Genomic DNA, 27295 nt, shown 5'->3' on the forward strand with positions numbered 1-27295 from the left:
GGGGCATGGGGCGGTGTTGCACAGGGTTGAAGGTGGGGGGAAGTGTTGGGGATGGGGGAGGTGTTGCATGGGTTTGGGGGTGGGGGGGTGTTTGGTGCAGGGTTGGGGGCGGGGTCTTACATGCTGTGTGCTGCTGCAATCTCCTGAATGAGGAGCAGACTTTAAAAACTCCGAGCCCCAGAGGAAAGGCAGTTAATCGATTAACCAAATAATTGATTATCCGAACAAAATAGTGCCCGCCCATCACGTTCGGATAATCGAGGTTCCACTTTTTATGATTCATGAGCCAAGATCTCCAGATCCTTTTGCACTACCAAATCTTGCAATCTCATTCTATCTAAATAATATACTTTTTTTTTCTGTTCTTCCTGTAAAAATATACAAGTTCATATCTACCCACTTTATACTCTATCTGCCAAATTCCCCCCCACTGACTTCCCCATTCTTTATGCTTTTGCAGATTCTCTACTTCCACTTAAACATCTTACTTTTTCACCTGACCTGGTATCAACAGCAAATTCAATTACCATACATTCAATGGACCATTAAAATCATTGAGATAGATTACGTGTAGTTGAGACCTGAACGCTGATCTTTGTGGCACTTTACTTTTTACAGCTTGCTAACCTGAAAAAGACCCAATTATCCCTCCCCTTTGCTCGCTGTTAACTACCTTTATCATTATACTATGATCAGCATCTTACACAACAATCTTTGATGTGGTACTTGATCAATAACTTTTGTAAATCAAAACACACCACATGTTCCCATTCCACTCGAGGAACCATCAATATTACTTGATCAAAAGACTCTATTAGATAAGTTAAACATTATTTTATTTTCGTGAACCTAAGTTGGCTCTGCCTGATCTCATTGTCTCCTGCCACAAGCTCCTTAGAAATGGATTCTATCATCTTCCCTATGACAGATGTCAGGCCAACTGGCTCACAGTTTCCTGCTTTCTGCATCTCTCCCTTCTTGGATAAATGTATGACATTGACTATTTTACAATTTGCTGAGACCATTCCAAATCTCAAGAAGTGTGGGCCCACCTATGATCTATGTTCCTATTTCTTTTCAAACATAAAGATGCAGCCCATCTGGGAATTTGAGCTTTAAGGTCTAAGAATTTTCTGAGGACCTTGACTCTGATGGTGGTGGTTCATTTAAATTCCTGCCCCCACTTCACCTCTTGATTTGCAATTATGACAGGGAAGCTTTCTGTGATAACAGACCCAGTCTCCTTTACCATGATCAATTTCTCAAATTGACACTCGAGAGGACGCACATTAAGTTCATTTACTCTTTTCCTTTTCAAATGCTTGTTGAAACTCGTATTATTTGCTTTTCTCATACTCTGCTTTCTGCATCTTTATTCATTTTTGAGTCATTCTTTTCTGGTTCCAAACCCTGAAACCAAAACATAATCTTTGCAGATTTGTACTGTGTCTCTTTCCATTTAAAATTATTCACATTTCGGCATAGATGATACCTCCTTCTCAAACAACCTCCCTTTCTCACTGGGATATAGCTTTGCTGAGAGTTATTACATATCTACTGAAAAATCTGTCAGCACAATTTGACTGACCTACCTTTTAAACTGCTTTCCCAGTACACAGTAGCAAGATCTGCCTTCTTACTCTCAATTACCTTTATTTAAAGGGAAAACATTAGCCAGGGTCCCATGCTTCTCCCATTCTAACTGGATATGAAATCCTATCACATGATGATCACTGTCACCTCCAGAGTTCTTTACCATGAGGTTATTGTTTGATCCTGTCTCATTGTACATGACCAAGTTGAGGAGAGTCTGCTGCTTATTTGGCTTGAGATCATTCTGCTGGAGAAAAATTGCCCCACAGACATATATGAATTCATTTTTCAGGATCCTTTTGTCAATCTGATCCTCCCAATCTACATATAGATGAAAGTCACTCATGATTATCGTGAGACATCTTTTCAATGTCCCATTTATCACTCACTGTACATCTTGTCCTACAGTGTAGCAACATTAGGGCACCTATAAAACTATTCCAGATCACTAATCTTAAACCTAGACTGAAGAAAGTATGTAAAAAGGGGAGGTGGAGAGATCTTTGATTGATGAAATAGTCAAAACAACAGCACTTTTAAAAGGGAGAAGGATAGACAAAGGTAGCACATGGTCAGGTCAGTGCAGGAGAGAGAGAGAGAGAGAGAGAGAGAGAGAAAGAAACCCACATTGCTAACTGACACAGCAGTGAACCTGCGCAGTTACTGCCTTTGCTGTTTGAATTCATGTATCGCTGGACATCGGAGTGCATCTTGGAAAATTAACAAACAGTGAAATTCACAACTGATCTTGTAGGAACCTGTTTGGGATAGGTCACAGCACAGCAACAGATAAGGGTAGTCTTGCTGTAAATCTATAATAGTGAATAGAATGGGTTCTTTCTTGATTATATGTTTCATTTGAATAAATGTCTCTTGATGAAACTGTTTTTAAAAAGCCATAAGTATTTAGTTAGCCTGCAGCCTTGTTTTGCAGAGGAATAAGATAGTATTTTTTCTGGGACTGTAGATTGGAAGAAGCAAAAATGGCCCTTAGAAGAGTATTTTGCTCTTCTTGTTGGATGTGAGAGTTTCGGGAGGGTTTATGTTTTACTGAAAATTATGTCTGCAATAAATGTCATTGGCTGCAAATCCTATCATATTGAATAGATCAGTTGGAGCAACAGTTAGAGGCAATGACAAATTTGCAAGAGCAAGGGGTGTGATAGATGGCAGTTATAGGAAGGGAGAAAAGTCACAGATACAGTCACATAGATGGGTTAACTCCAGGAAAGGTAAGAAAAGTAGGCAGGTAGTGCAGGAGTCTTCTGTGGCTATCCCCATTTCAAATAAGTATGCTGTTTTGGAAAATGTAGGGTGTGATGGATTCTGAGGGGAATTAAGAACAGCCAAGTTTCTGGGATTGCGACTGGCTCTAATGAGGAATACGTCGGGTTCCAAGAGATCGACTATGTTAGGGGTCTCTCTAGTGCAAGATATAGATCGACTTTTCTGTGGCCAGCAGGGAAAAATCAGAATGGTGTGTTACTTCCCTGGTGCCGGGATCAAGGATGTCTCAGAGAGGGTGCAGAATGTTCTCAAAGGGAAGAGGGCCCAGGGGAGATCATTGTACGCTTTGGAACCAATAACATAGGAAGGGAAAAGGATGAGATTCTGAAGGGATAATACAGAGAGTTAGGCAGAGGCCCTCAAGAGTAGTAATATCTGGATTTCCTCCTGGTACTATGAGCAAGTGAGGGCAGGAATAGGAGGATAGAGCAGATGAATACATGGCTGAGGAGCTTGTGTATGGGAGAAGGATTCACATTTTTGGATCATTGAAATTTCTTCTGGGGTAGATGTGACCTGTACAAGGAGGATAGATTGCACCTGAACTGGAAGGGGACTAATATACTGGCAGGGAGATTTGCTAGAGCTGCTTGGGAGGATTTAAACAGGGACAAAGCAGAGAACAAGGTGGGACTAATAAATTAAACTCCATTTATTTCAATGCAAGAGGCCTAACAGGGAAGGCAGATGAACTTGGGCCATGGTCAGGAACATGGGACTTGGATATCTTAGCAATTACAGAAACGTGGCTCAGGGATGGTTTGGACTAATAACTTATAAGCAATATAGAAAAGACAGAAAGGGAGGCAAGAGAGGAGGGGGACTGGTGTTTTTGATAAGGGATAGCATTGCAGCTGTACAGAGGGAGGATATTCCTCGAAATACATCCAGGAAAGTTATTTGGGTGGAACTGAGAAATAAGAAAGGAATGATCACATTATTGGGATTGTATTACAGACCCCCTAATAGTCAGAAGGAAATTGAGAAACAAACTTGGAAGGAGATCTCAGTTATCTGTAAGAAAAACAGGGTGGTTTTGGTAGGGGATTTTAACTTTCCAAACATAGACAGGGACTGTCATAGTGTTAAGGATTTAGATGGAGAGGAATTTGTTCATAGTGTACAAGAAAATTATCTGATTCAGCATGTGGGTGTACCTACTAGAGAAGGTGCAAAACTTGACCTACTCTTGGGAAATATGGCAGGGCAGGTGACTCAGGTGTCAGTGGGAGAGAACTTTGGGGCCAGCGACCATAATTCTATTAGTTTTAAAGTAGTGATGGAAAAACATAGGCCAGATCTAAAAGTTGAAATTCTAAATTGGAGAAAGGCAAGAACTTGCAAAAGCAGATTTGGGGCAGATGTTCGCAGGTAAAGGGACGGCTGGAAAATTGGAAGCCTTCAGAAATGAGATAACGAGAGTCCTCAGACAGTATATTCCAGTTAGGGTGAAAGGAAAGACTGGTAAGTATAGAGAATGCTGGATGACTAAAGAAATTCAGGGTTTGGTGAAGAAAAAGAAGGTATATGTCAGGTATAGACAGGATAGTTCGAGTGAACCCTTAGAGTATAAAGGCAGTCGGAGCATACTTATGAGGGAAATCAGGACAAAAAGGGGACATGAGACAGTTTTGGCAAATAGAGTTAAGCAGAATCCAAAGGGATTTTACAAATACATTAAGGACAAAAGGGTAACTAGGGAGACAATAGGGCCCTCAAAGATCAGCAAGGCGGCCTTTGTGTGGAGCCGCAGGAGATGGGGAGATACTAAACAAGTATTTTACATCAGTGTTTACTGTGGAAAAGGACATGGAAGACATAGAATGTCAGGAAATAGATGATGATGTCTTGAAAAATGCCCATATTTCAGAGAAGGAAGTGCTGGATGTCTTGAAATGCATAAAAGTGGATAAATCCCCAGGACCTGATCAGGTGTACCCTAGAACTCTGTAGGATGCTAGGGAAGTGATTGCTGGGCCCCTTGCTGAGATATTTGTATCATCAATAGTTAGATGAAGTGCCAAAAGTTTGGAGGTTGGCTAATGTGGTGTCACTAGTTAAGAAAGGCGGTAAGGACAAGCCAGGGAACTATAGACCAGTGAGCCTGATGTCGGTGGGCAAGTTTTTGGAGGGAATCCTGAGGGACAGGATGTACATGTATTTGGAAAAGCAAGGACTGATTAGGATAGTCAACATGGCTTTGTGCGTGGGAAATCTTGTCTCACAAAATTGATTGAGTTTTTTTGAAAAAGTAACAAAGAGGATTGATGAGGGCAGAGTAATAGATATGATCTATATCGCCTTCAGTAAGAAATTTGATAAGGTTCCCCATGGGAGGCTGGTTAGCAAGGTTAGATCTCATGGAATACAGGGAGAACTAGCCATGTGGATACAGAACTAGCTCAAAGGTAGAAGACAGAGAATGGTGGTGGAGGGTTGTTTGTCAGACTGGAGACCTGTGACCAGTGGAGTGCCACAAGGATCGGTGCTGGTTCCACTACTTTTCATCATTTATATAAATGATTTGGATGTGAATATAGGAGGTATACTTAGTAAGCTTGCAGATGACACCAAAATTGGAGGTGTAGTGGGCAGCGAAGAAGGATACCTCAGATTACAGATCAGATGGGCCAATGGACTGAAGAGTGGCATATGGAGTTTAATTTAGATAAATGCGAGGTGCTGCATTTTGGGAAAGCACACCTTAGCAGGACTTACACACTTAATGGTAAGGCCTAGGGAGTGTTGCTGAACAAAGAGACCTTGGAGTGCAGGTTCATAGCTCCTTGAAAGTAGAGTCGCAGGTAGATAGGATAGTGAAGAAGGCATTTGGTATGTTTTCCTTTATTGGTCAGAGTATTGAGTACAGGAGTTGGGAGGTCATGTTGCGGCTGTACAGGACATTGGTTAGGCCACTTCTGCAATATTGTGTGCAATTCTGGTCTTCTTCCCATCGGAAAGATGTTGTGAAACTTGAAAGGGTTCAAAAAAGATTTACAAGGATGTTGCCAGGGTTGGAGAATTTGAGGTATCAGGAGACGTTAAATAGGCTGGGGCTGTTTTCCCTGGAGCATCGGAAGCTGAGCAGTGATCTTATAGATGTTTATAAAATCATGAGGGGCATGGATCGGATAAATAGGTGAAGTCTTTTCCCTTGGGTCGGGGAGTCCAGAGCTAGAAGGCATAGGTTTAGGGTGAGAGGGGAAAGATATAAAAAGGACCTAAGTGGCAACTTTTTCACACAGAAGGTGGTACATGTATGGAATCAGCTGCCAGAGGAAGTGGTGGAGGCTGGTAAAATTGAAACATTTAAAAGATATCTGGATGAGTATATGAATAGGAAGGGTTTGGAGGGATATGGGCCAGATGCTGGCAGGTGGGACTAGATTGGGTTGGGATATCTGGTCAGCATGAACCTGTTGGATCAAAGAGTTTGTTTCCGTGCTGTACATCTCTATGACTCTGTGATAGCGAAGTTGACGGTAATGTTAAGCTGGCACAAAAAGAGGAATTGAGGCCTGGAGCAGGTCAGCCATGATCTTCTTGAGTATGAAGTCAGGCTTCAGGGGTCAAAAGGCCTACTCTTGCTCTTATTTCTTCTATTCTCATATATCCCACAGAAGGCATCTTATCTTGACTATTACTTATCTCAATTCAGACTGATTCTGCATTTTGATCTTTCACAACTGAATTTACCCCATCCTAATTTAACAGAGCTACCCCTTCTCTTTTCTGTGGCAGTGATACCATATGGCAAATACCTTTCAGCACTCAGGTTTCAGTACTGTCAACTTTCAACTTTGACCCTGTAATGCCCATCAGAACATTTATATTATCTTTATCTTTGATGACAATCCATCCCTTTTGTTATAATTCAGATACAGGTCCTCAAAACTTTCCTTTGAACCAATTTTACAATCTCTGGCCATCAATCTGCAATTTCCAGCTTCATAACTCAATCAGCCTCGATTGCCTTCTTCTTCCCAGCCTGTCTTTGTCATTTCTTTCTATCTTGCATAAGCACACCAATCACATAAGTGCTTGGTAATTCAAGTTAGCCAGGAATTTTATTTGAAGTGATGTAAGTAACCATAACATTATCTGAAAACTGAATTAATATGTCTGGTCTTGTAGGCTGTTCTTAGCATGTGCCTGATGACTGTCTGAGTATAGAGGTTACATTCTGTCTGGTGATACATATTGGTTTAAGATTCATCCCTTAAAGGTATCCTACAACAAGGTCCTCGATATATTTTCTGTTTATTTGTTTCATCCCAATCCCTTCTTGCCTTTTGCCATCAAGTATCTGCTCCTAGCTTCCACCCTATCACACAACTCCCCATTTTTCTTCAACACTTTTCCCTTTTCCTGCCTCTGCACTTGCTTAAAAGCCATCACATCTTGAATTGTTCCCCATTCTGGTGCAAGTTGTGGTTTTTTTAATTTTGTTTCTCTCTCTGTAGATGCCATTGGACCTGTTGAGTTCTTCCGATATTTTCTTACCAATTTAGTTACCAGCATCATTAGTTGAAATGGCAACAGAATAACTTAACAATAATAGGCAAATGGTCATCCCATATCAAGCTTCACGTTGCAAATGAATGTCTGTATTCTTCCATTGAAATACTATCCTGGACTTTACTGGGAAATTACCAATGTTCCCAACTTCCATCTGATTAGCATCCAGATCCAGTGCAGCACATTTGGATATGATTTTCAGGTCACTAAACTGTACATAAAAGGTAAAGTCACCACATTCTTACTGGACCATCGAGCTGCTCTTGCAATGGTAAAGGTTGACAAGGGGAGTCCTTCAATGTAGCCTCAGCCAGTGAAGGAATTAACTGACGCTGTTGGTATTTTTCTCCATCAGCTGAGTGAGCTCACCGAGCTCCCTTCTTAACTATCCATTTGTCTCACGTTAACGTGTCATGGCCAGGTGAGCAAGGCTCCCCTTCTTTTAAGGTGGTAAAAACAATGCCTGCAGATGCTGGAAACCAGATTCTGGATTAGTGGTGCTGGAAGAGCACAGCAGTTCTGACAGCATCCAAGGAGCAGCGAAATCGACGTTGAGGGCAAAAGCCCTTATTCCTGACGAAGGGCTTTTGCCCGAAACGTCAGTTTCGCTGCTCCTTGGATGCTGCCTGAACTGCTGTGCTCTTCCAGCACCACTAATCCAGAATCCCCTTCTTTTAAGGCCCCACCTTGATCAGTCACAGTAATGTTTTTCTTTTCTCCTTTTATCAAATGTAGCAATCAAACTTAAAGTCAGTCAACCAGATCAGAAAAAAAAAGCTAATTCAAGGTTTTTTTAGGTGAAGGAAAGTGAAGTTGTATTACCAATGTACACCAAAACTGATAAAACATGACATCAAATACACACACATATAGACAATGAGCCCATAAAAGGTTTGGGGAGAGGGGGTGTGTCGATTGCAGCCTCCGCCAGTGGTCCCCAGCATTACAGATACCAGTCTTCAGCCAATTCAATTCACTCCATGTCATCTCAAGAAACATTTGGAGACACTGGAGACTGCAAAGGTTTTGGGCCTTGACAACATTCTAGCAATTGTACTGAAGACTTGTGCTCCAGAACTTGCCGCTCACCTAGCCAAACTGTTCCAGTACAGTTATAACTCTGGCATCTACCCAATGATGTGGAAAAGTACCCAGGTATGCCCTATACCTAAAAAAAAGGACAAATCCAAAGTAGCTATCAGTTTATCTTGATCATCAATAGAGTGATAGAAGGTGTCATTAGTAGAGCTATCAAGCAGCTCACTGATTTCTCATTTGGGTTTTGGCAGGACCACTCAGTTCCTGACCTCATCATGGCCTTGGTTCAAACATAGATAAAAAGGCTAAATTCCAGAGGTAAGGTGAGAGTAACAGCCCTTGACATCAAGGCTGCATTTGATCGAGTGCGGCATCAAGGAACCATGGTGAAACTGGAATCAATGGGCATCAGGGAAAATTCTCCACTGGTTAGAGACATAGCTGGCACATAGGATGATGGTTGGGTTGTTGGAGGTCAGTCATCTCAGCTCCAGAACATCTCTGCAGGATATCCTCAGGTTAGCATCCTAGGATCAAGCATATTTACCTGCTTTTCCAATGATCTTCCCTCCATCATATGGTCATAAGTTGGGATGTTTGCTGATGATTGTATAATGCTCAGAACCATTCATGACTCATCAAAAACGGAAGCAATCCATGTTCAAATGCAACAAGCTCTGGGCAATATTCAGGCTTGGATTGACAAACGACAAGTAACATTCATGCAACACAAATTCCAGGCTATGACTATCACCAATAAGAGACAGTCTAACCACCGTCCCTTGACATTCAATGGTGTTACCATCGCTGAATCCCCCACTATCAACATCATTGTGGTTACCATTAACCAGAAACGCAACTGGACCCACCACCCAAACACAGGACTACAAGAGCAAGTCAGAGACTAGGAATACCACAACAAATAATTCACCTCCTGACTCCCCAAAGCCTGTCCAGAATCTATTAAGCACAGGTCAGAAGAGTGATGGAATATTCCCCACTGGCCTGGATGACTGCAGCTTCGAGGAGCTTGACACCATCCAGGACAAAGCAGCCAGCTTAATAGGCACTACATCCACAAGAATGCATTCCCTCCACCACTGACACTTAGTAGCAGCAATATGTACTATCTACAAGATGCACTGTAGAAATTTACCAAATAACCTGGGGCAACACCATCCAAACCCATGACTATTTCAGCTCAAAGAAGAGCAGCAGATACATGGGAACACCACCACCTACAAGTTTCCATTCAAGTCACTCACCATCCTGGAAACAGATGACTGTCACTGGGTCAAAATTCTAGAATTCTCTCCCTAAGGGCATGGTAGGCCAACCCACAGCAGATGGGCCACAGCAAGCACAGATGTCAGGCTGGAATAAGACCTGAGCTGACTGAGAAAGTCTTCATATTCTTTATGTGTGTCAGCTGTCAAAGTTTAGCTGTGTATCATGGAGACATCTCACATGTGAAAATCACCGGGAAGAATAATGTGACAATTCCACTGAAGAATGTGGACACCAAGCATGATACAGTCAATCATTTGATTGGTTGCATCTTCACTGAACTCAGTATCCACTCTCTCCACTACAAAGAAACTGTGGATGTGAGATGTTTCAGCATCTCACAAAACTGACTTCCGCTGCACTAACAGCGCCATGACCTCAAATACTCTAGAGGAAAATAGCAAAATTATAGGGATATTATACCCTTCAGAGTCAAGTTATAACCTATTCTGATATGCACTGGTACTGTCATTACTCCATTGTTGTTGGGTCAAGATCCTGAAATTGTGAATTGAACACAATTGTCGGAATGCCATCCCCACCTGAACTGCAGTAGATTAATGTAGAGGGTCACTGCTACTTTCTCAGGAGAATTAAATGAATACATGATGTCCTCCTCTCATCTCTGTACGTACATACACACACACACTTTAGATTTACTGATAAGTTCATGGTGGAGAACATGTTGCTTGATCCATGAAATACTTCAAAAGAAATATATGAATCCTTATGGTCAACAATTGGAAAGATTCTCAGATACTTAAAAAGAGGAGAAAGATTTTAAATCATTTATGACGGGCAAATGTTTAAACAGAGGGTGGTTCCCATGTGGAATGAACGTCCTGAGGAAGTGATGGATGTGGGTACAATTCCAACATTTAAAATTTATTTGGATAATTACATGGATAAGAAAGATTTGGAAGGACATGAGTCAGGAGCAGTCAGGTGGGACTAGTTTAGTTTGGGTTTATGTTCGGCATGGACTGGTTGGACCAAGGGGGCTGTTTCTGCCCTGTATGATGCTATGACTCTATAATTATGAATCAGAGATGGAATAGAAACTTAATACCAAAATCAAAACAGTCTATAAAACATTGGATAATATTAAATCTAATTTTAAAAGATATTAGGTAATAAGGCCATCACTTTCAATAAATTCCTGAAGAAGGGCCTGTGCCCGAAACGTCGAATCTCCTGTTCCCTGGATGCTGCCTGACCTGCTGTGCTGTTCCAGCAATAAAGTTTCAACTTTGATCTCCAGCATCTGCAGACCTCACTTTCTCCCCAATAAATTCACAGACTAATAATCTTTCCAGAACTGCTGGCCCTTTTGTAGGCATGTTTTTCACAAAGAAAAGTTTTCGTATCACAGTAACTACCCTTTAAATAAAAAAAATTGAACAAGATGCTTCTGCAATGAGATCAGAAAACTTACCTTGATAGACAAAGTGAAAGCCTTTGGCTGTTGCGTGACTCTTGGCACTGAACTTCATTAAAACTTGATTGGAGGTGGCCAGTGGCAAAGATTCCCCTGCAACAAAGGAGGAAAGAATTTGAAAGAGTACAAAGATCAACACAGTAGGAAACATAAGTGAGTGACTCAAACCAGCAAGTAGCAAGCAATGAACTGAAAAACCTTCCAGTTCCCTGCAGTTTTTATCCTTTTTTTGTGAACATTTGCTTGGGGAGTCGGTAAAGGCCAATTGGAAAAATAGACCCCAATTCTCAATGGGTCTGGAATTTTATTTCACGTTTTCAAATCAGCAATGTTTTGTACAGAAAAAAGCCAATAAAGCACAGTCATAATTCTATTTTCAATTTCCAAACCACAGATTCACTTGTTCATCCAAACAAATCAAGCAACACAGATGAAAACCATCAGAAAAATGCAACCTACATTTCCAACTGAACATGTTTTCAGTTTCCTACCATAAGTTTTGAGCATACACCATTCAATGAGGGAATAGGATCATTTGGTGTTTGTGAAATTATATATGTCAGCTGCTAGTTAGGATTGTATCACAGAAATTGAGTTTGATATTCAGGAGATATTGAATCTATTCTTTTCCCAGCACCACTGTGGAACAGACAATAGAAATCCTGAGAATGAGATTCTGAAGCTTGGATTGGTCTGAAGGGTCCTTGTAGTACAGTTCAGGCACTCTGTGCCACATAATATCAGCAGAGGAAGCATTAGTGGTGATCTTTCAGGAAACACCGGAGTCATAAACTCATAGAGTCATAGAGATGTACAGCACGGAAACAGACCCTTTGGTCCAACCTGCCCATGCCGACCAGATATCCCAACCCAATCTAGTCCCACCTGCCAGCACCCAGCCCATATCCCTCCAAACCCTTCTTATTCATACACCCATCCAAATACCTCTTAAATGTTGCAATTGTACCAGCCTCCACCACTTCCTCTGGCAGCTCATTCCATACATGTACCACCTTCTGTGCAAAAAAGTTGCCCCTTAGGTTTCTTTTATATCTTTCCTCTCTCACCCTAAACCTATACCCTCTAGTTCTGGACTCCCTGACCCAAAGGAAAAGACTTTGTCTATTTCTAAAGGAAATGGCTAAAAGAACATCCCTGTTTAAAAAGGGATAGAGGCAGAAAGCAGAAACTGTAGGCCCATTAGCGTGAGCTTGGTCATTGTGGTGGACGTGGGTACAATTACAATATTTAAATGACATTTGGATAAGTACATGAATAGGAAAGATTTCGAGTGATATGGGCCAGGAGCAGTAGATGGGAATAGTTTAGTTTGGGATTGTGTTCAGCATGGACCAGTTGGACTGAAAAGTCTGTTTGCATGCTGTATGACTGCATGACTCTATGAGATTACAGAGTATTTGGAAGTGCATGATAAAATAGGGCTGAGTCTGCACAGCTTTGTCAAGGGAAGGTCATGCCTCACAAATTCGTTAGAATTCTTTGAGGAGGTAATAAGCAAGTGAGACAAAGGAAAGTCATTGGTCATGATCTATTTGAATTTCCAGAAGGTCCTTGACAAAGTGCCACACAGGATGGTGCTAAATAACATAAGAACTCATGATGGTAGGGGATGGATAGAGGATTGACTGACGGACAGATGGCAGAGAGTAGGGATAAGGGGGCCTTTTTCAGGATGCAGCTGGTGATAAGGGAAGTTCTGCAGGGGTCCATGTTGGGACCATAGCTGTCCACTTTATACATTAATAATCTGGACAAATGAACTGAGGGCATTGTTGCTAAGCTTGCAGACAATGCAAAGATAGGCAAAGGGCCACGTACTGTTGAGGAACCAGGGAGGCTGCAGAAGGACTTGCAATGCTAGGAGAGTGGGCACATGGAGTACAATGTGGCAAAATGTGAGGTTTTGCACTTCAGTAGGAATAACAGAAGCATAGACAATTTTCTAAATGGGGCAGGCTTTAGAAATATGAAACACAAAGGATTTTAGGAGTCCTAGTTCAGGATTTTCTTAAAATCAGTTCAGATGGCAGTTAGGAAGACAAATGCAATGCCAACTTTCCCTGGAGGCCTGGAATATAAGAACAGAGATGAACTGCCAAGACTGCATAAGGCTCTGTTCAAACCACATTTGGAATATTGTGAGCAGTTTTAGGTCCTGTTTCTAAGGAAGGATGTGTTGGTTTGAAGGGGGTCCAGAGCAGGTACACAGGAAAGATCCTGGGAATGAAAGGTTTGTAATAGGAGAGATGAGGACCTGAGGGCACTGCCTCAGAGTGAAGGGACTCCAACTGTTTAGAGATGATGAAGAATTTCTTCAGCTTGAGGATGTTTACTGTAATCTGTAGAACTCGTTGCTACAGGGTACTGTAGAGGATATGTCATTGAGTGTATTTAAGACAGAGGTGGATTGGTTATTGATTGGTAAGTGGTTTAAGGCGTAAGGGGAGAAGGCAGAAAATGGGGTTAAGAAATACATCAGCTATGAATGAACGATGGAGCAGATTCAATGGGCTGAATGGCCTAATTCTGTTCCTATATCTGATGGTCTTATGGTAGTATGCTGTGCTTTGCATAACTGGAGAAGGCTAAGTGGGGATGTGATTGACGAAGAGCTGGCTAAGCAGCAGCAATCTTAGAAGGAGGAAATGGAGACAACAGGAGGAACATTACCTTCACCACGATAGAGTGGAATAGCTTCGAGCACAAGCTAGACAGGACATCACTGACACCTGCTTTCACTGACACCAGATTGAGTTGGGTAAAGTCATCATTCATTGAATGTAAATCTGCTGTTGCTCGAAAGATAAGCAACCCCTATTTAGTTCCAGAACCACATGCGGCTTTTTCATTTGTTCATTCTTTACTTTTCCTGCTGTTCAGTAGACATTTACTTTAACAATTGTTTGAGGACTTCATAACCCTTGAGTTTCCCACCATCAACAATGCCAAGATGTTATGCTATGATGGACATTAGGGAAACAGTAACAGGGTTAAGGAGAGATAGTGTCTGTGGCTTCATTCTTACAGTTGTAGCTACAATTACAGTTGATTAGAGAGATGAGGATTTAAAGTTCTGAGATATTTACAAATGCAATATTTTATTTCCAAAGATGTGTCACCTGTGCATCCTCAGAAGCTTTCCTTTTTAATTTCCCTCTAATGACGTCCACTATGAACAGCTATTCATAGTTGGCAGTGTGCATCTTGGGCTTTCAAAATGGTGCTGGAAAGACCAGTGGTGGTGAACACTTCTGTTACTGGTGAGCCTAAGTTAGCACAGGAGTGGTGTCGTAGAGGCATACTGCATTCTTAAATGAGGTGAGCACTGGATAATTGTGTGAGATAACTCATTAGAGCTCACAGAGACATATACTCCACAAAATTCTCTGAAATTGACATTTTAGCGATTTATGGGCAGTTTCAGCCCCATGAAACAGTCCTCCCAGTAATCCTGCAGGGTGCAACATTTCTGCAATGATAACACTTTATTCATGATGTGTTATTATTGACTACATCTTGGCGTTATGCCTCTGGTAGTCTGAAGGCAATTAAGATCATAAAATGAAAAAAGTCAACTCTGGTTTCTGATGTGTATCATTTCAATCATTTTTTTTCCCAAATCTTTCACTCATTTTGTTTCTCCCACTCACTGTCAATAACTTGCCTGATGCAGGCAATTTCCTTGTGAAAGCAATATTGGCAGCTGGGAAATCCAATCTATTCTCATTTTCTGTCACTCACTTGACTCAGATTGCTTGATTCACAAACAAGTTACAAGTATAACTAATCTTTGACTCTCTAAGAGACAGAGAATATGCTGGGGACAGCAAAGTAAAACTAGTAGACTTGACTGGTGAACTGCTACTGCGAAATCAGACCTGGTGTGAAAAGGATCACTGATTCTTTCACCTCTTAGTTTTTGGCACTGCAATGGAAATGACCTTTGAGGCTAATGGAATGATTTGTTTATTTCTTTCATCCATTTGAAGGACAAGTCTGTTTTTGCAAATGCATTTGGAGTTATTAATGTATGATGGGAGTTATCAATTTGACAGAGCTAAACATTTTTCACATTTTATGCTAAGTACACCATCTAATACGCCAAGCCCATCGACTTGCACACCTAATTGTTCTCTAAAATGTCAATAATGCTTCAAAACAGGTAATCAAACTGCTCTGTGAAGCTGAGGTAGGATAATGGAAAATAAATTACAGGCTTTTGGCACCTATATTCTTATTCAGATATTTTTGAATCATCACTGCTGCAAACAGTAATTCTGTATAGCAAAATAGAAAGTGAGTGAAAAGCATCTGCGGCTTAGCTTCTGGCAAGTAGGTACCCTGCTAAACCTTCTCCAACTCCTTATCTTCACATGGCATAGATTGATATTCAGAGTTTTTTTAAGCTGTTGGCTTTTTGGGATCGCATCAGCCTTCGAGAAATTGTTGGACTGGAATTGCTTTATTTCGAGGTTAGCATTTATGTGGAGAAGAACAGATGTATTCAGTTGAGCTAGCCTGCATTGCATTGATGTCTGTAGAACGGAACTTGTTTGAAACTGCTTATTTATTTGCACTGTTGAATTTGGGTCCAATATTTGAATAACCGGGCCATGAACTTGCCTGCTACAGCTTAATACATTGATATTTAATCTTGGATCATGGCTTGAACTAAAGATCAGAAATCGTGAGGTTCATGGCTGTCTATCAGGACTCAACAATTTGCCATAAAATCAACAGTCTGATTTTCAGCCTGGTGGAAAGTGTCTCCTCCATACCAAAATGCAGGAAGACATTGGGATGCCTAAGTCCCACCCCCAAACCCAGAATGTCCCATTTTCGTGGGGACAGGACTGAGGACGGTCCATAGTTCATACATACACAGCTTCCAAAGACAACAAATTGATCAGTTGCTTCAACTGAAATCAACCTTTGGAGTCCCTCATGCATGGACCCTAAAGAGTGGGAATTAGATCAGCTAACAGCAGGTCTATTTCCAATGCATTTCTTTTGGATGGCCAGGGTCTTTGAAGAGCTGAGGTAGCTCTGTGGATGTGACCGCAGAACATTTTGAGAGCAGTAGTCAGTGATCATTTAGGGGAAGGGAGGGGTGAGGTCACATATCAATTGGACAAAGACACAGGTTCTCCCCAAAAAGAAGATTGTGTATAAAGTGTACATATAATCCTTGAAACCACCCACCTTGTCAAAACCTGTCAACATATGTTGACCTGTCTAAATGTGTCAACAAGTATCAAGATGTGCATTCATGAATGAGAGTACTTTTCTTAATACAGTGCAGTGTGTAATATAGAAATGTTAAGTGATGGTACTTGATTTATTTTTCCATTGTGCTTCCAAGGTACATGGGGACTTGTGAATCCTAAATGACTTGGCATGGTAGTTGAAGGGGGAAAGAGATGTATGCCAAAACAGGTAAGAAGTTGGTAATGAGGTCAGAAGAATTATGGGTGGGGCATGGTGAGAGTGAGAGGATGAAGGTGAGGATTAATGGTGAGAGTTGAAGGGATATTTTATATTTCTGCAATTTAGAGTGGCAAGATAACTCTTTGGTTCTGGTCCACTTGATGAAAGTAAGGCACCGTTTGGGTGAGATGAGAATGTGGTGCTAGAAAAGCACAGCAGGCCAGGCAGCATCTGAGGAGCAGCAAAATCAACATTTCAGGCAAGAACCCTAAATCAGGAATGAGGTTTGTGAGCTGAGGGAGTGGACAGATAAATGGGAGGGGGAAGGGCTGGGAGTGAAGGTAGCTGTGAGTGCGATAGGTAGATGGAGATGGGGGTAAAGGTGATAGGTCAGAGAGGAGGGTGGAGTGGTTAAGTGGGAAGGAAGATGGACAGGTAGGACAGGTCATGAGGGTGGTTCTGAGTTGAAAGGTTGGGAGAGGTCAGATATTCTTTGATGGAGGGTGCCATAACCTTTGTGATTGTGAAAAAACATGCTTGTACTAACAAATTCATAAACCAATTGGGATTAAATTGTCAAGAAATTGGACAAAAATCATGTGGAGTCAAAAGAGTGCCTGATCATGCAGATTACATTGTAATTTATAGTGTTATATGACTGACATCCCAAGCTATCAGTTTCACAGGTGGAGGCCATTGATGAAACAGCTCCAACAGCTTCATGAATGAAAATGTTTGTTGATATATTAAGCATTTGAATGAAATGGCTATTTACATAAGAGATGACTTGAGGCAATTTCAATGTTTTAGATATTTGCTTTGTATCAATGATGTCACTTTATTTTCCAATCATGGTCCCACCAAGTGCCTGGTAATTTAATTATCTACCAGGATGCTTCCTGATTCATGCCCATGGCAAATAATAACTGAATTGGAACGAAGAGGGAAGCCAAAGGGTGGCAGATGGATGATATGAGTTGGCACTGAGTTTGGCATCGGGGCTTTAAAGAGCCTTATGGTGATTGGGAGCATATGAGATACGTAGGCAAGGGGAATGAAATAAATTCAACTTGGCTGGCATAGCTGTTATGACAAGGCCATGAGGTGTAGGTATATACACAAATATCAACAAAAGGCAGCTGGGTGGGCCTTATAAAACATGGTCAACACAGCCAACTGGATAAAAATATGAATAAGGGAATATCAGGATTAAACATCCCAGCACTTCTTAGTGACAGGATTACACAGTACATTAAACATATTGTCACATTTTTTCTTGAATAATTTTGATTCAGGGATGGATATAGCATATTAAAAATTGTGCTACTATATATACATGTACCAGCAGAGGGAGTTTGCTTAAAAAATGGAATAACTCATAAAGAAAGATTTGTGATTAAACATTTTGCAGCTATAATGCAAAATGTATCTGACTGAATATGTAACTATTTCTATTCTAGGTGATGCATGACCTCCAGGATTTTTACAGAAATTCAGATACTTTGTTCACGAGCATAAATCAAAATAACTCAAAATGTGGAAGGCAGGTTTGAACCGAGCCAGACTCTGCAATTTGCCAACTGCAGAGGTGAAACAGATAGTTTTCATGTCGCCAGGTCTTGGACGATCAACCTCCCATCAAACCAGACAAGCCTGGAATTGCCTGGCCAGGTGCAAATGGCCACAGTGTTTCAGAATGAACCATTGTCTCTAACTCCAGTGAACCTGCTTTGTTAGGAGAATGTTACACAGATGCGTGGCACCCAGCTCAGTGGGAGGCCAGAGGCACAATGTGACAAGGACAGCATTTGACAGTTGAAGGTTAAAAAACATGTTCTGCGACCTCCAAACATGTAAAGCTGACACCTCATTAGATCTTCTTGCCCCAGCCTGATGCCAGTATTGGACACAGGCCACAGAAGCTTTGAGAAGGATGAATTGAAGGGGATAAAAGGGGAAATCTGGAACCCCAGCTCTCTCTGCTTTTGAACTTTCTTCAACAGTGTCTCCAGGGAGCACCTCTGACCAGCAGCTGAGCTGCACAGCATCTCCAGCTCCTTGTACATCATGATGAACATCATCAGGATGACCAGACTCAGACACCACTGCGGTGAGACAAGCTGAAGACCAGAACCAGCCCTCGATGAGAGGGGAAGTCCAAATCGACACCTGTAGATCCTGAAACATCAGCCAACCCTCAGAGACCATGGAAAAGCCTTTCCCAACCTTAATGAACAGGTATTAACCAGTCCTTTCAGACAAACAGTTCAAATACATTGGTAGACACCTATGGATAGGGTATATCCTCAGAAGCATGTGTCAGAGGTAGATCGCTTGAGTAGGTGAGACAATGTTTACTTCAAGACTTACTGAATAGATTAATAGAGTTTAATAGGCTTTCATTAGAGCACATCAGTAGACACTGATAAATATTGTTCTTCCTTGATAAAGTGTTCAATAAATTTGTGTTTAATCTTCCCCTAGCTCGTCCCCTTTGTTTATCTCACTATATAATGCACCTGAGTTGTAAAAGGTGACTGCAAACTGGTCAAGGTTAATCATGGCACATTTATACAAACCTTCCCTTTTCAACACAAGAACTTCACATAGACTGTTTGAATCAAAGTTTTAGAGTCATTGCATTATACAGCGCAGAAACAGATTCTTCGGTCCAACTCGTCCATGCCAACCAGATATCCTAACCTGATCTAGTCACATTTGCTAGCATTTGGTCATATCCCTCTAAACTCTTGCTATTCATGTACTCATCCAGATGCCTTTTAAATGTGGTGATTGCACCAGCCTCCTCCACTTCTTCTAGTAGCTCATTCCATTCACACACCACCCTACATGTGAAAATGTTGCCCCTCAGATCCTTTTAAATCTTTTCCCCTCACATTAAACCTATGCCCTCTGATATTGGACTTTGCTACCCTGGAGAAAAAAAAACTTGGCTATCCACATTATATAGGCCCTTCATAATTTTATAAACCTATATAAGATTTCTTTTCTTTTAACAGCCACAATTAATCTACATGAGGTGAGCTTTGGTATTCTTACACCTGTTCCAATGAATATGGGTTGGACATATTCAAAAAGTAATCCATTAATCAATACAAATTGACAACATAACTAATGAGGCTATTTTGAACTAGTTATACTCAGATTGTTTTAGTAATGGTGTGATACTGACGCTTGGTTACAGTACCTTATGCCATCATTCAAACATGCTTTATTCTGAGCCACCTCATTTATATCTGAGCCAAAATTGCTTCAAGTTTCAATCAACAAAGAGGAAGCATTCCATTTACCAGAACTGAACTGAATGAATGAATTAACTTTATTGTCACATGTACTCAAATGAGAACAGTGAATTACAACGCTAACTTTGGTACAAAGGTACCAACTTGCAAACAATAATTTGTATCAATGCCATGGAAGATGGTTGGAAATTAAGCAATATAAATTTTCAAATTCCATCACCTGATTTTAATACCAGAGACATTCAATACAAAGAATAAGAGACAGCATGGGCTGAAAAAGTAAGGTAGGACGCCAAGTAATTAAAGGATGTCCTGACAGCTGTGGAATGAAATCGTCTGAACTGAAACTAGCCCTTTCATCAAAGGAGACTGGAACCAGTCATTGTGAAGATGTGAAGTAATATTTCCTGTTTTTAATTTATACTTGTTTAAATTTCACATATTGGAAATGAAGGACTTGCTTACAATTATCCCACATTGAAACAATTCCCAGATATGAGAATATACAAATTTGTCCAATTATTGGTAAGTGCTTTGTCAGAGTACTGCAGATAGATTTGTAACTGCAGATCTGATGTGTTCCTTCCTTGTTCCTGCTCCAGAGGACAAAGTAACTCCTGATAACACGATTGGAGAAACATAAATCACATCTGCAATACTCACAGCCAATACCAACCTTGATCACTACTAACTGACTCAGGTACCTTATACCAGATACCTTATACCTCCAAGATACCACATATTCCTTTCTCATCCATGTTGTCCTGAAGAAGACCATCTTTTAAAGCTTTGTACTTTTATTGTGCGTGTGCTTGAATGGATTTTTGAAGGCTTTGAGCAATATGAGCTGTGTTGAGATGTGTAGCAGCACTAGGACAGGAGTCCAGCAGGGCACATCTTGAGGTAAAGTTTATCTTACTCTAATTGTTATGCTTTTCACATACTATTTGGCAAGCTTCACGCGAATTAGCAGTTAAATGCCAATTGATGGGGAGTAGCGCTTGTTAAATGCTTTGTTAACATCACAACTCCTTATTAATATTCAGCCTTCCACCTTACTGACTTGCCAATCAAGCTAGCTGCTGGAAAAACTTGACAAGAAAACTAGAATGAATATCTCGCAGATTGCTCCAAACAACTTGCATGAGTTCTGTGATTAAACAGCAGCTAGGAGAATGTCAAAGGGGCACCATCTGTACGCACTCCTCCTCCAGTGACAGTGACATCCAGCATGCTCCAACCCATCATAACCATTCTGGCACTTCTACTGTTCACTGGCAGGATAATCTGGAAGCACAGACTTACACTGCAGGATATGCCAGTAACTGGCACTGAAAAGCTGCAGCTTTGCACGCAGCTTGCAGACTGGACCAGATAGACAGTCCTCTCAGCTGGTCTCAGCAAAGTCCAATTGCAGTGAGACTTCGGATTGTTGTAATCCAATCTTCTTACAATGATAGTCAACTAGTTGCCTTCTTAATTATTTGCTACTCCTGCATGCTAATATTTTATGTCCTTTGGGCGAGTACATCTAGGTCTGTCAGAACTTCCAACTGGTAGAAGTTTCATACTGTTTAAAAGATATTCTGTTTTTCTATTCTTCTCATTGATGTGATTAGCTCATACTTCCTGATATCAGATTCTATTGGTCCTCCTGTGCTGCCTGACTTAATTTGTCTGTATCTCTTTGCACTCTCTTCACAGCTTACATTCCTCTTTAGCTTTGCGTTATCACATGACAATTTTGGTACAGACTTTATTAAGAACTTGACCTGTGTTCAGGTTGAGTATGCAGCTATGCATGACTCTGAAAGTTCACCATCGGCAGGAACCTTTCCTTGAAAAAGACTTTAAAAGATTGGTTTACTTAATTCTGTAGGCGGATGGTATCAAAACCAATCCAGAAAACTGTCTCACATAACACGCATTGCTGCTGCCAGTAACTGCACATATAGTACTGGCCCTCAATCAACCACCCATACCATCACTTTGGACTCTAACAGTATGTCTTCAATTCGATCACAGGCAATTTCCTCTAATGACAGCAATCTTCCTTATTGGACACAATGATGATTAAGATAATGTCCTTTTGGAGGATGGCACACTGATACACAGATTGTTCTCAACTTTCAGTTGTGCTGCGGTCTGTCACAAAGTAACAAGTCTGAAAATGCTCGCCAGCAAGCTTAGCAGAGGAGTTCCAGCATTCAGATAACTGTATCCATGAAGCTTTGTGGTTTTATAGATCAGATTTCACACACTTTATACTGTCTCCTACTACAGAAACTTAAACTGTATCAGCAAACACAAAAAAGTGTGTTAACTAGACACTCAATTTACCTCTGACTTTTACTAATTTATATTGTCATGAAAATGCTAATTATGGATCAATTATAAATCAATTAATTTACTGTTTGTCATAAATAAGCAAGTGATGAAAACTAATGGAGCTTTTCTCCAACTTTGCCACCAAGAAACATCATTCATGCAGCAGTGAGATTATACCCATGTTATTAACATTGCACTGATCTGCTATCACAACATTTGATTTGTAATCACTCCCACTGCACTGATATTGTAACAATCACTCTCACTGCACAGATATTGCACAGGTCACTCACACTGTGCTGATATGACATTTCTCATTCACATTGCACCACGTTATTGAAACTGCAAGGGTACAATATTTTGCACAGGGCTTGTTAGAACTCTGCAATAGTTGCTATCTTTTGCCACTTTACACATTTCACTTAATGAAATATAGTATACTGTTGTTCTACCAGAGTTACTTTGTTTGCGTGCAATTTGGGGATACCTGTGTGGGAGCCAGAGAGTGAGCTGAGGAGTCGCGAATGTTGGGTTGGGCCATCGTGCACTTCCACCACATCATTCAGTGCTGTTTGGAAGTATGTAAACTGGCCAAATACCACTGACGAGGAAAAAGAAAAACACGCTAATTAATCAAAGTGAGGTTACAAGATTATAAAGCAAATATTAATTAGCACAGTTCTATTTCATAACCTGAGACATTTGCAAACCTCTCAGTATTAGTTTACAATCAGACTAATTTAGAACAAGGCATGCCAACAAATGCAAAACCAAAAGTCTAGACTAATTTTATTAACAATCCTCAACAATTTTCTAATAACTTCTGTGTCTGTACAAAGACTAAGGAAAGGAGAAAGTGGTTAGTTCAAAGGACGCAAATAATACAGGTTAAAGCATGACTCACACCACTGATGAGTTTTTTATGAACCCAAAGCTAATTTAACAGTTAAATGAGAAGATAAGAGAAAATGTAAATGGTCGCTTAATTACAGACAAGAACAGAAACACTGTAGTGAAAATGCATCCTGTCAGCAGGCCAACTTTGTAGAATATGGAACAGGAACCATGCAATGGAAATGTACTTTTAGATAGTTAATGAGGAATCAATTAGCTCAGGCAAGGTTATTTCAATGAGAATGGTCCATACCATAGTTCTTAGGCACAATGATTGAATATAAACATGTCTGTCCACCAGTGTAGTTCTTTGGGTAGTTTGGAGACAAAATGACACCTTCTGATACAGAGTATTGACCTCCACATGGTGCTGGAAAATAAAGAGGAAAACCAATTACAAAAATAACATGAAATGCAACAATTATACTATCCAACATGGGGCAATGGATTGTCTCTTTGACTGACAGACATTATGAATTCATAACTCATAATTCATAATTCTAATATTCATAACTACAATTGATCCAAAATGTGGTAGTCTGTGGGAATTCATTATGTCAACTTGTAATGGATCTAAAAAGCAATATAGTTGCCGAGAGCTCCTGCTTCAAAGGCATGTGATGTTCCCCAGGCTGCCCTATTTCCAGGGAACTCCTGCTGTTTTGCAGCTCAAGAACCAATGCCACCGATTTTTCTGAGAATGATAACTTCCAGATATTGTCACACAACTTTTTTCATCACTTGTCATATATTCCTCCTTGAGTTTCAGCAAAACATCGCAATGCTTGAAGAGTTGATGAATGGTTTCAATGCACACACATTGATTAAGATGAAAAGAAGTATTAATTTGAGCTCAAGTTTTTTTAAATGAAATGCGCTGGCTAAAACTCAACTACTAATTGACAGTTTTCACTCATCCCTGCATGCTTTCCCTGATAGCTTGGCAAATAATTGACATTTCTCGCATATGTCGCAGCATGACACATGTCCAATCACTCTAAAGCTTTTAAATGAAGAGTTTCATAGAAATTGGTAATTGATGCAAACTAGATCCATGGTTAATTTTAAACGTAAGGTTCCTATATTAAGGGACACGAGGCCATGTATGTATATAAAATTAGATCAGAGATTAGCTATGATCTCAATGAATAGGTTGGAGAGATTAACTGACCTTGTTCCTATGGATTAGTCTGCTTACTTTGAAATGAATCAGCACAAAGCAGAGACAGAACAGTGGCATATGTAAGCTTTAAAACATTTATCTATTATCATAATTATTTCTAGCTTCAAATACTCACTAAGTGCCAAAATTAATTCTAAATTAATCCAGATCATCATACTATTTGTTAAGAAACCAGGGTTAAAAGAACAATGATGTTTCTTAATAAATATAATAACAACATCCGATCTTATCTTTCAAACATCATATTCAGGCAGAATGGGCAGATTAAAATTTAGATCATGAAGCCACTTCAATTATGTTGGTGCCTAATAAACAAGTTGACGTAAGAAATCAGTGTAAAATGACAGGTTAAAATTAATGGAAAGTGATATTCATTTTTATTTTCATGCTATTTATATTCACAACTCAGAAACCTCTCACTATAATAGCCTGCTCTTCTGTGGTGTTTCATGGAGTGTGCCAGAGGATATTCTTCTCTAATTACTGGAGCATCTTGCAGCATCTTACAAAATCCAAGCTAAATATGTTGTATTAACAAATGCCCTATTCCTCGTGACAGGGTAACTCAACTTATATGAAATAAAAATTGAGAAAAAACACTGTATAAATGTTAGATGCTTCAGCCAATAACAGAGCAAAACTAAATGCCAGATCATTCAAATCAGTTACATAAAAATGCAAAATGAGAAATCTCTGGAAAGTATGCATGTTGATTTGCCTCTTTATTAGGCGATGGGGCTAGCAGAGATGGTGGGGGATAATAGAGTTTCCCAATAATCCCAGTTTCCAAAGTGGAATTTGAGGAAGCATTTCAATTCTAGCCTTAAAACCCTGACAGGAGTAACCTGTAGGAATGTGACAGGCTTTTGGATATGAGTTCATCCATTATGCGATATGCAAATTGTCATCATTAAAAAGCTCAGAAAATACTGTAGCCATTGATAACAGTGTAATAAATAGATGCCATAAGTGATGTAACTGATTGGTTTTCTGGTAGGTACTGTTTGAACTTTCATAATTATTTTTTATGTAAGACAGTGATAATAGATGCATTGCACAATCTTTGTTCATTGCTCATGGGTTTCTTTCTCAAGCTTGCAAGGGGCTTCCAGCTAATCAACATTGTTCACCAATTGCTCTTTTTAAATAATTTTTGAATGCATCATACACTTCTGAATCAAGAGGCACGATTGCTGAACATTACCAACCTGTTCTCTTCTGTAGTAACAACCTGTGAAACAATGCACACAAAATAAAACCAACAATTCTTTGCATTCACATCAGTGGAAATCTGGCATAGTGGATTACCTGTCCATTTTAGAACATATCTTGTTTTATTAACACAGAATGGAAACTTGGATAACAAGTGCAAAAGATATATTCCATAAGATTACTGATTCTTGATTATTGTGGAGATTTGGCAACAGCTAAAGTAGATCAAGCAGCACGCAGAACTGTGTGAACAAACAATACTGGTCTTTTCTTAATCAATTACGCCATGCTTTTTTGTCTTTTTCCTACAGCTCCATCTATTAATGTTATGTTGAATGGTAGCTATAAAAGAACAATACAGGCAAATTGCATCTCAAAAATATAACAACATTACAACTACCATCCATGTGGTGAAAATCATCCAAGATCTCTCTTGTGATTGAAATCTCATTACCAAACAAGCCATTCAGAGAGTTGATAAGGATATATTAATTGTGAGAAAAAAATAGAAATTGAAGGAAACAGTGCTGCTTTGATGTACCTTCAAAAGATCCATTCAAAGCAAAATTCATAAACAGTAGAGCTGCTGAGGTACCTTGGTATTGAATGGTATATGCCATTTTGGCCTTTGCAAAATCAGAAAGAAAATATATTTTGAAATGGAATGGACAGGATGAAACAAGACGCCAATAAAAAAAACATTTCTGTATAGTAAGGAAATGGCAGTTTGTAGATGTACAACTTGAACTGGCTTGAACTTTACCACATGTTGGTGCAGTTACCTGAACAGGATGGAACAGGTTTGTTCCAGGAAGGTTTTCCATCTGTTCCCATGATGCAAGTCAGAGTTGAATAACCGACGATTTCATAGCCACTGTCACAGTAAAATGTCACTGTGGATCCAAGCTTTAGGTGTGTTCCCACCCTTGTCCCATTCTTGATGGTTCCAGGATCAAAGCAAGATTCCCTGGGGTTCTCTTTAACAACAAAAGGTGCATTAAAATTGTTAATTAATGTGCTCTTTACTTGCCAACAAAAGTTAATTGCATTACGTTTTGTTGATGACAAACTCAGCAAAGACCACATTGACTTTAGCTGTAAGTGAGATGACAGCATTAAGAACTAAAACTAAACAAGTCCACCTAACAATACATTTTTGAATTGCAAAGCAGTGGTTCGCATTCAAACACCTGACAAAAACACAATTTCCTTGTATGTTTCTCAGTCTGAGGGTGGCAGCCAGGTGGTTTGGAGAGATGGCAGAAAATTCAGAGCAAATAACACAAAGGCACATACTTCCATAGCACTTCCACAATTTCAGGATGCACAAAAGCACTTAATGGGCAAGAAAATATTCTTTAGAATTGTACCTACATCTATAAGTACATTCACACACAGATAAGCCTCATACCAACTGATCAAATTCAAATATTGTCCGCAATTACAAAGCTTTTCATGGTCTCACCTCCTTCGGTGGTCTCCAGTATATCTAACCTCAAGTTCTGCCATCAGCCTCCTTCACTGAGTGTTTGAGTATTTCCCTTTAGTGTGCCACCAATCTGGATAATGTCTAACAGTTTAAGACCTACTATCTGGAAGACCTTATTATAGCCCGCCTTCCATATAATAACTTAAACAGTGGGATATTTTTCAAAGGTCTGTGCTGTCAATGGCGCATTCTAATAATCTACTTGTGTCTTCCAGAACAACAGTCAGAGAAAGTAAGCACCATGGAGCTGTCATATCATTTTTACTTGCGGTTGGGTGGCAGACAGTAACCAGAGTTGGAGAAAGTGAGGACTGCAG

At 40.1% G+C, this 27295-nt stretch overlaps 1 protein-coding gene across 2 annotated transcripts in view; it reads right to left on the reverse strand.

The window, feature by feature from the left end:
• csmd2 (CUB and Sushi multiple domains 2) overlaps positions 1-27295 on the reverse strand; it is a 1704811-nt gene that overhangs the window by 241221 nt on the left and 1436295 nt on the right. For both annotated transcript variants that reach the window (XM_043717868.1, XM_043717867.1), the window contains 4 exons: positions 26272-26466; positions 23348-23464; positions 22688-22801; positions 11159-11254 (listed from right to left, as the gene is read on the reverse strand). In XM_043717868.1, coding sequence (XP_043573803.1) covers positions 11159-11254; positions 22688-22801; positions 23348-23464; positions 26272-26466 — 522 coding nt within the window. The remainder of the gene's footprint in view (positions 1-11158; positions 11255-22687; positions 22802-23347; positions 23465-26271; positions 26467-27295) is intronic.

Source organism: Chiloscyllium plagiosum, chromosome 27 (assembly GCF_004010195.1).
Source record: "Chiloscyllium plagiosum isolate BGI_BamShark_2017 chromosome 27, ASM401019v2, whole genome shotgun sequence".
Taxonomy (NCBI): domain Eukaryota; kingdom Metazoa; phylum Chordata; class Chondrichthyes; order Orectolobiformes; family Hemiscylliidae; genus Chiloscyllium; species Chiloscyllium plagiosum.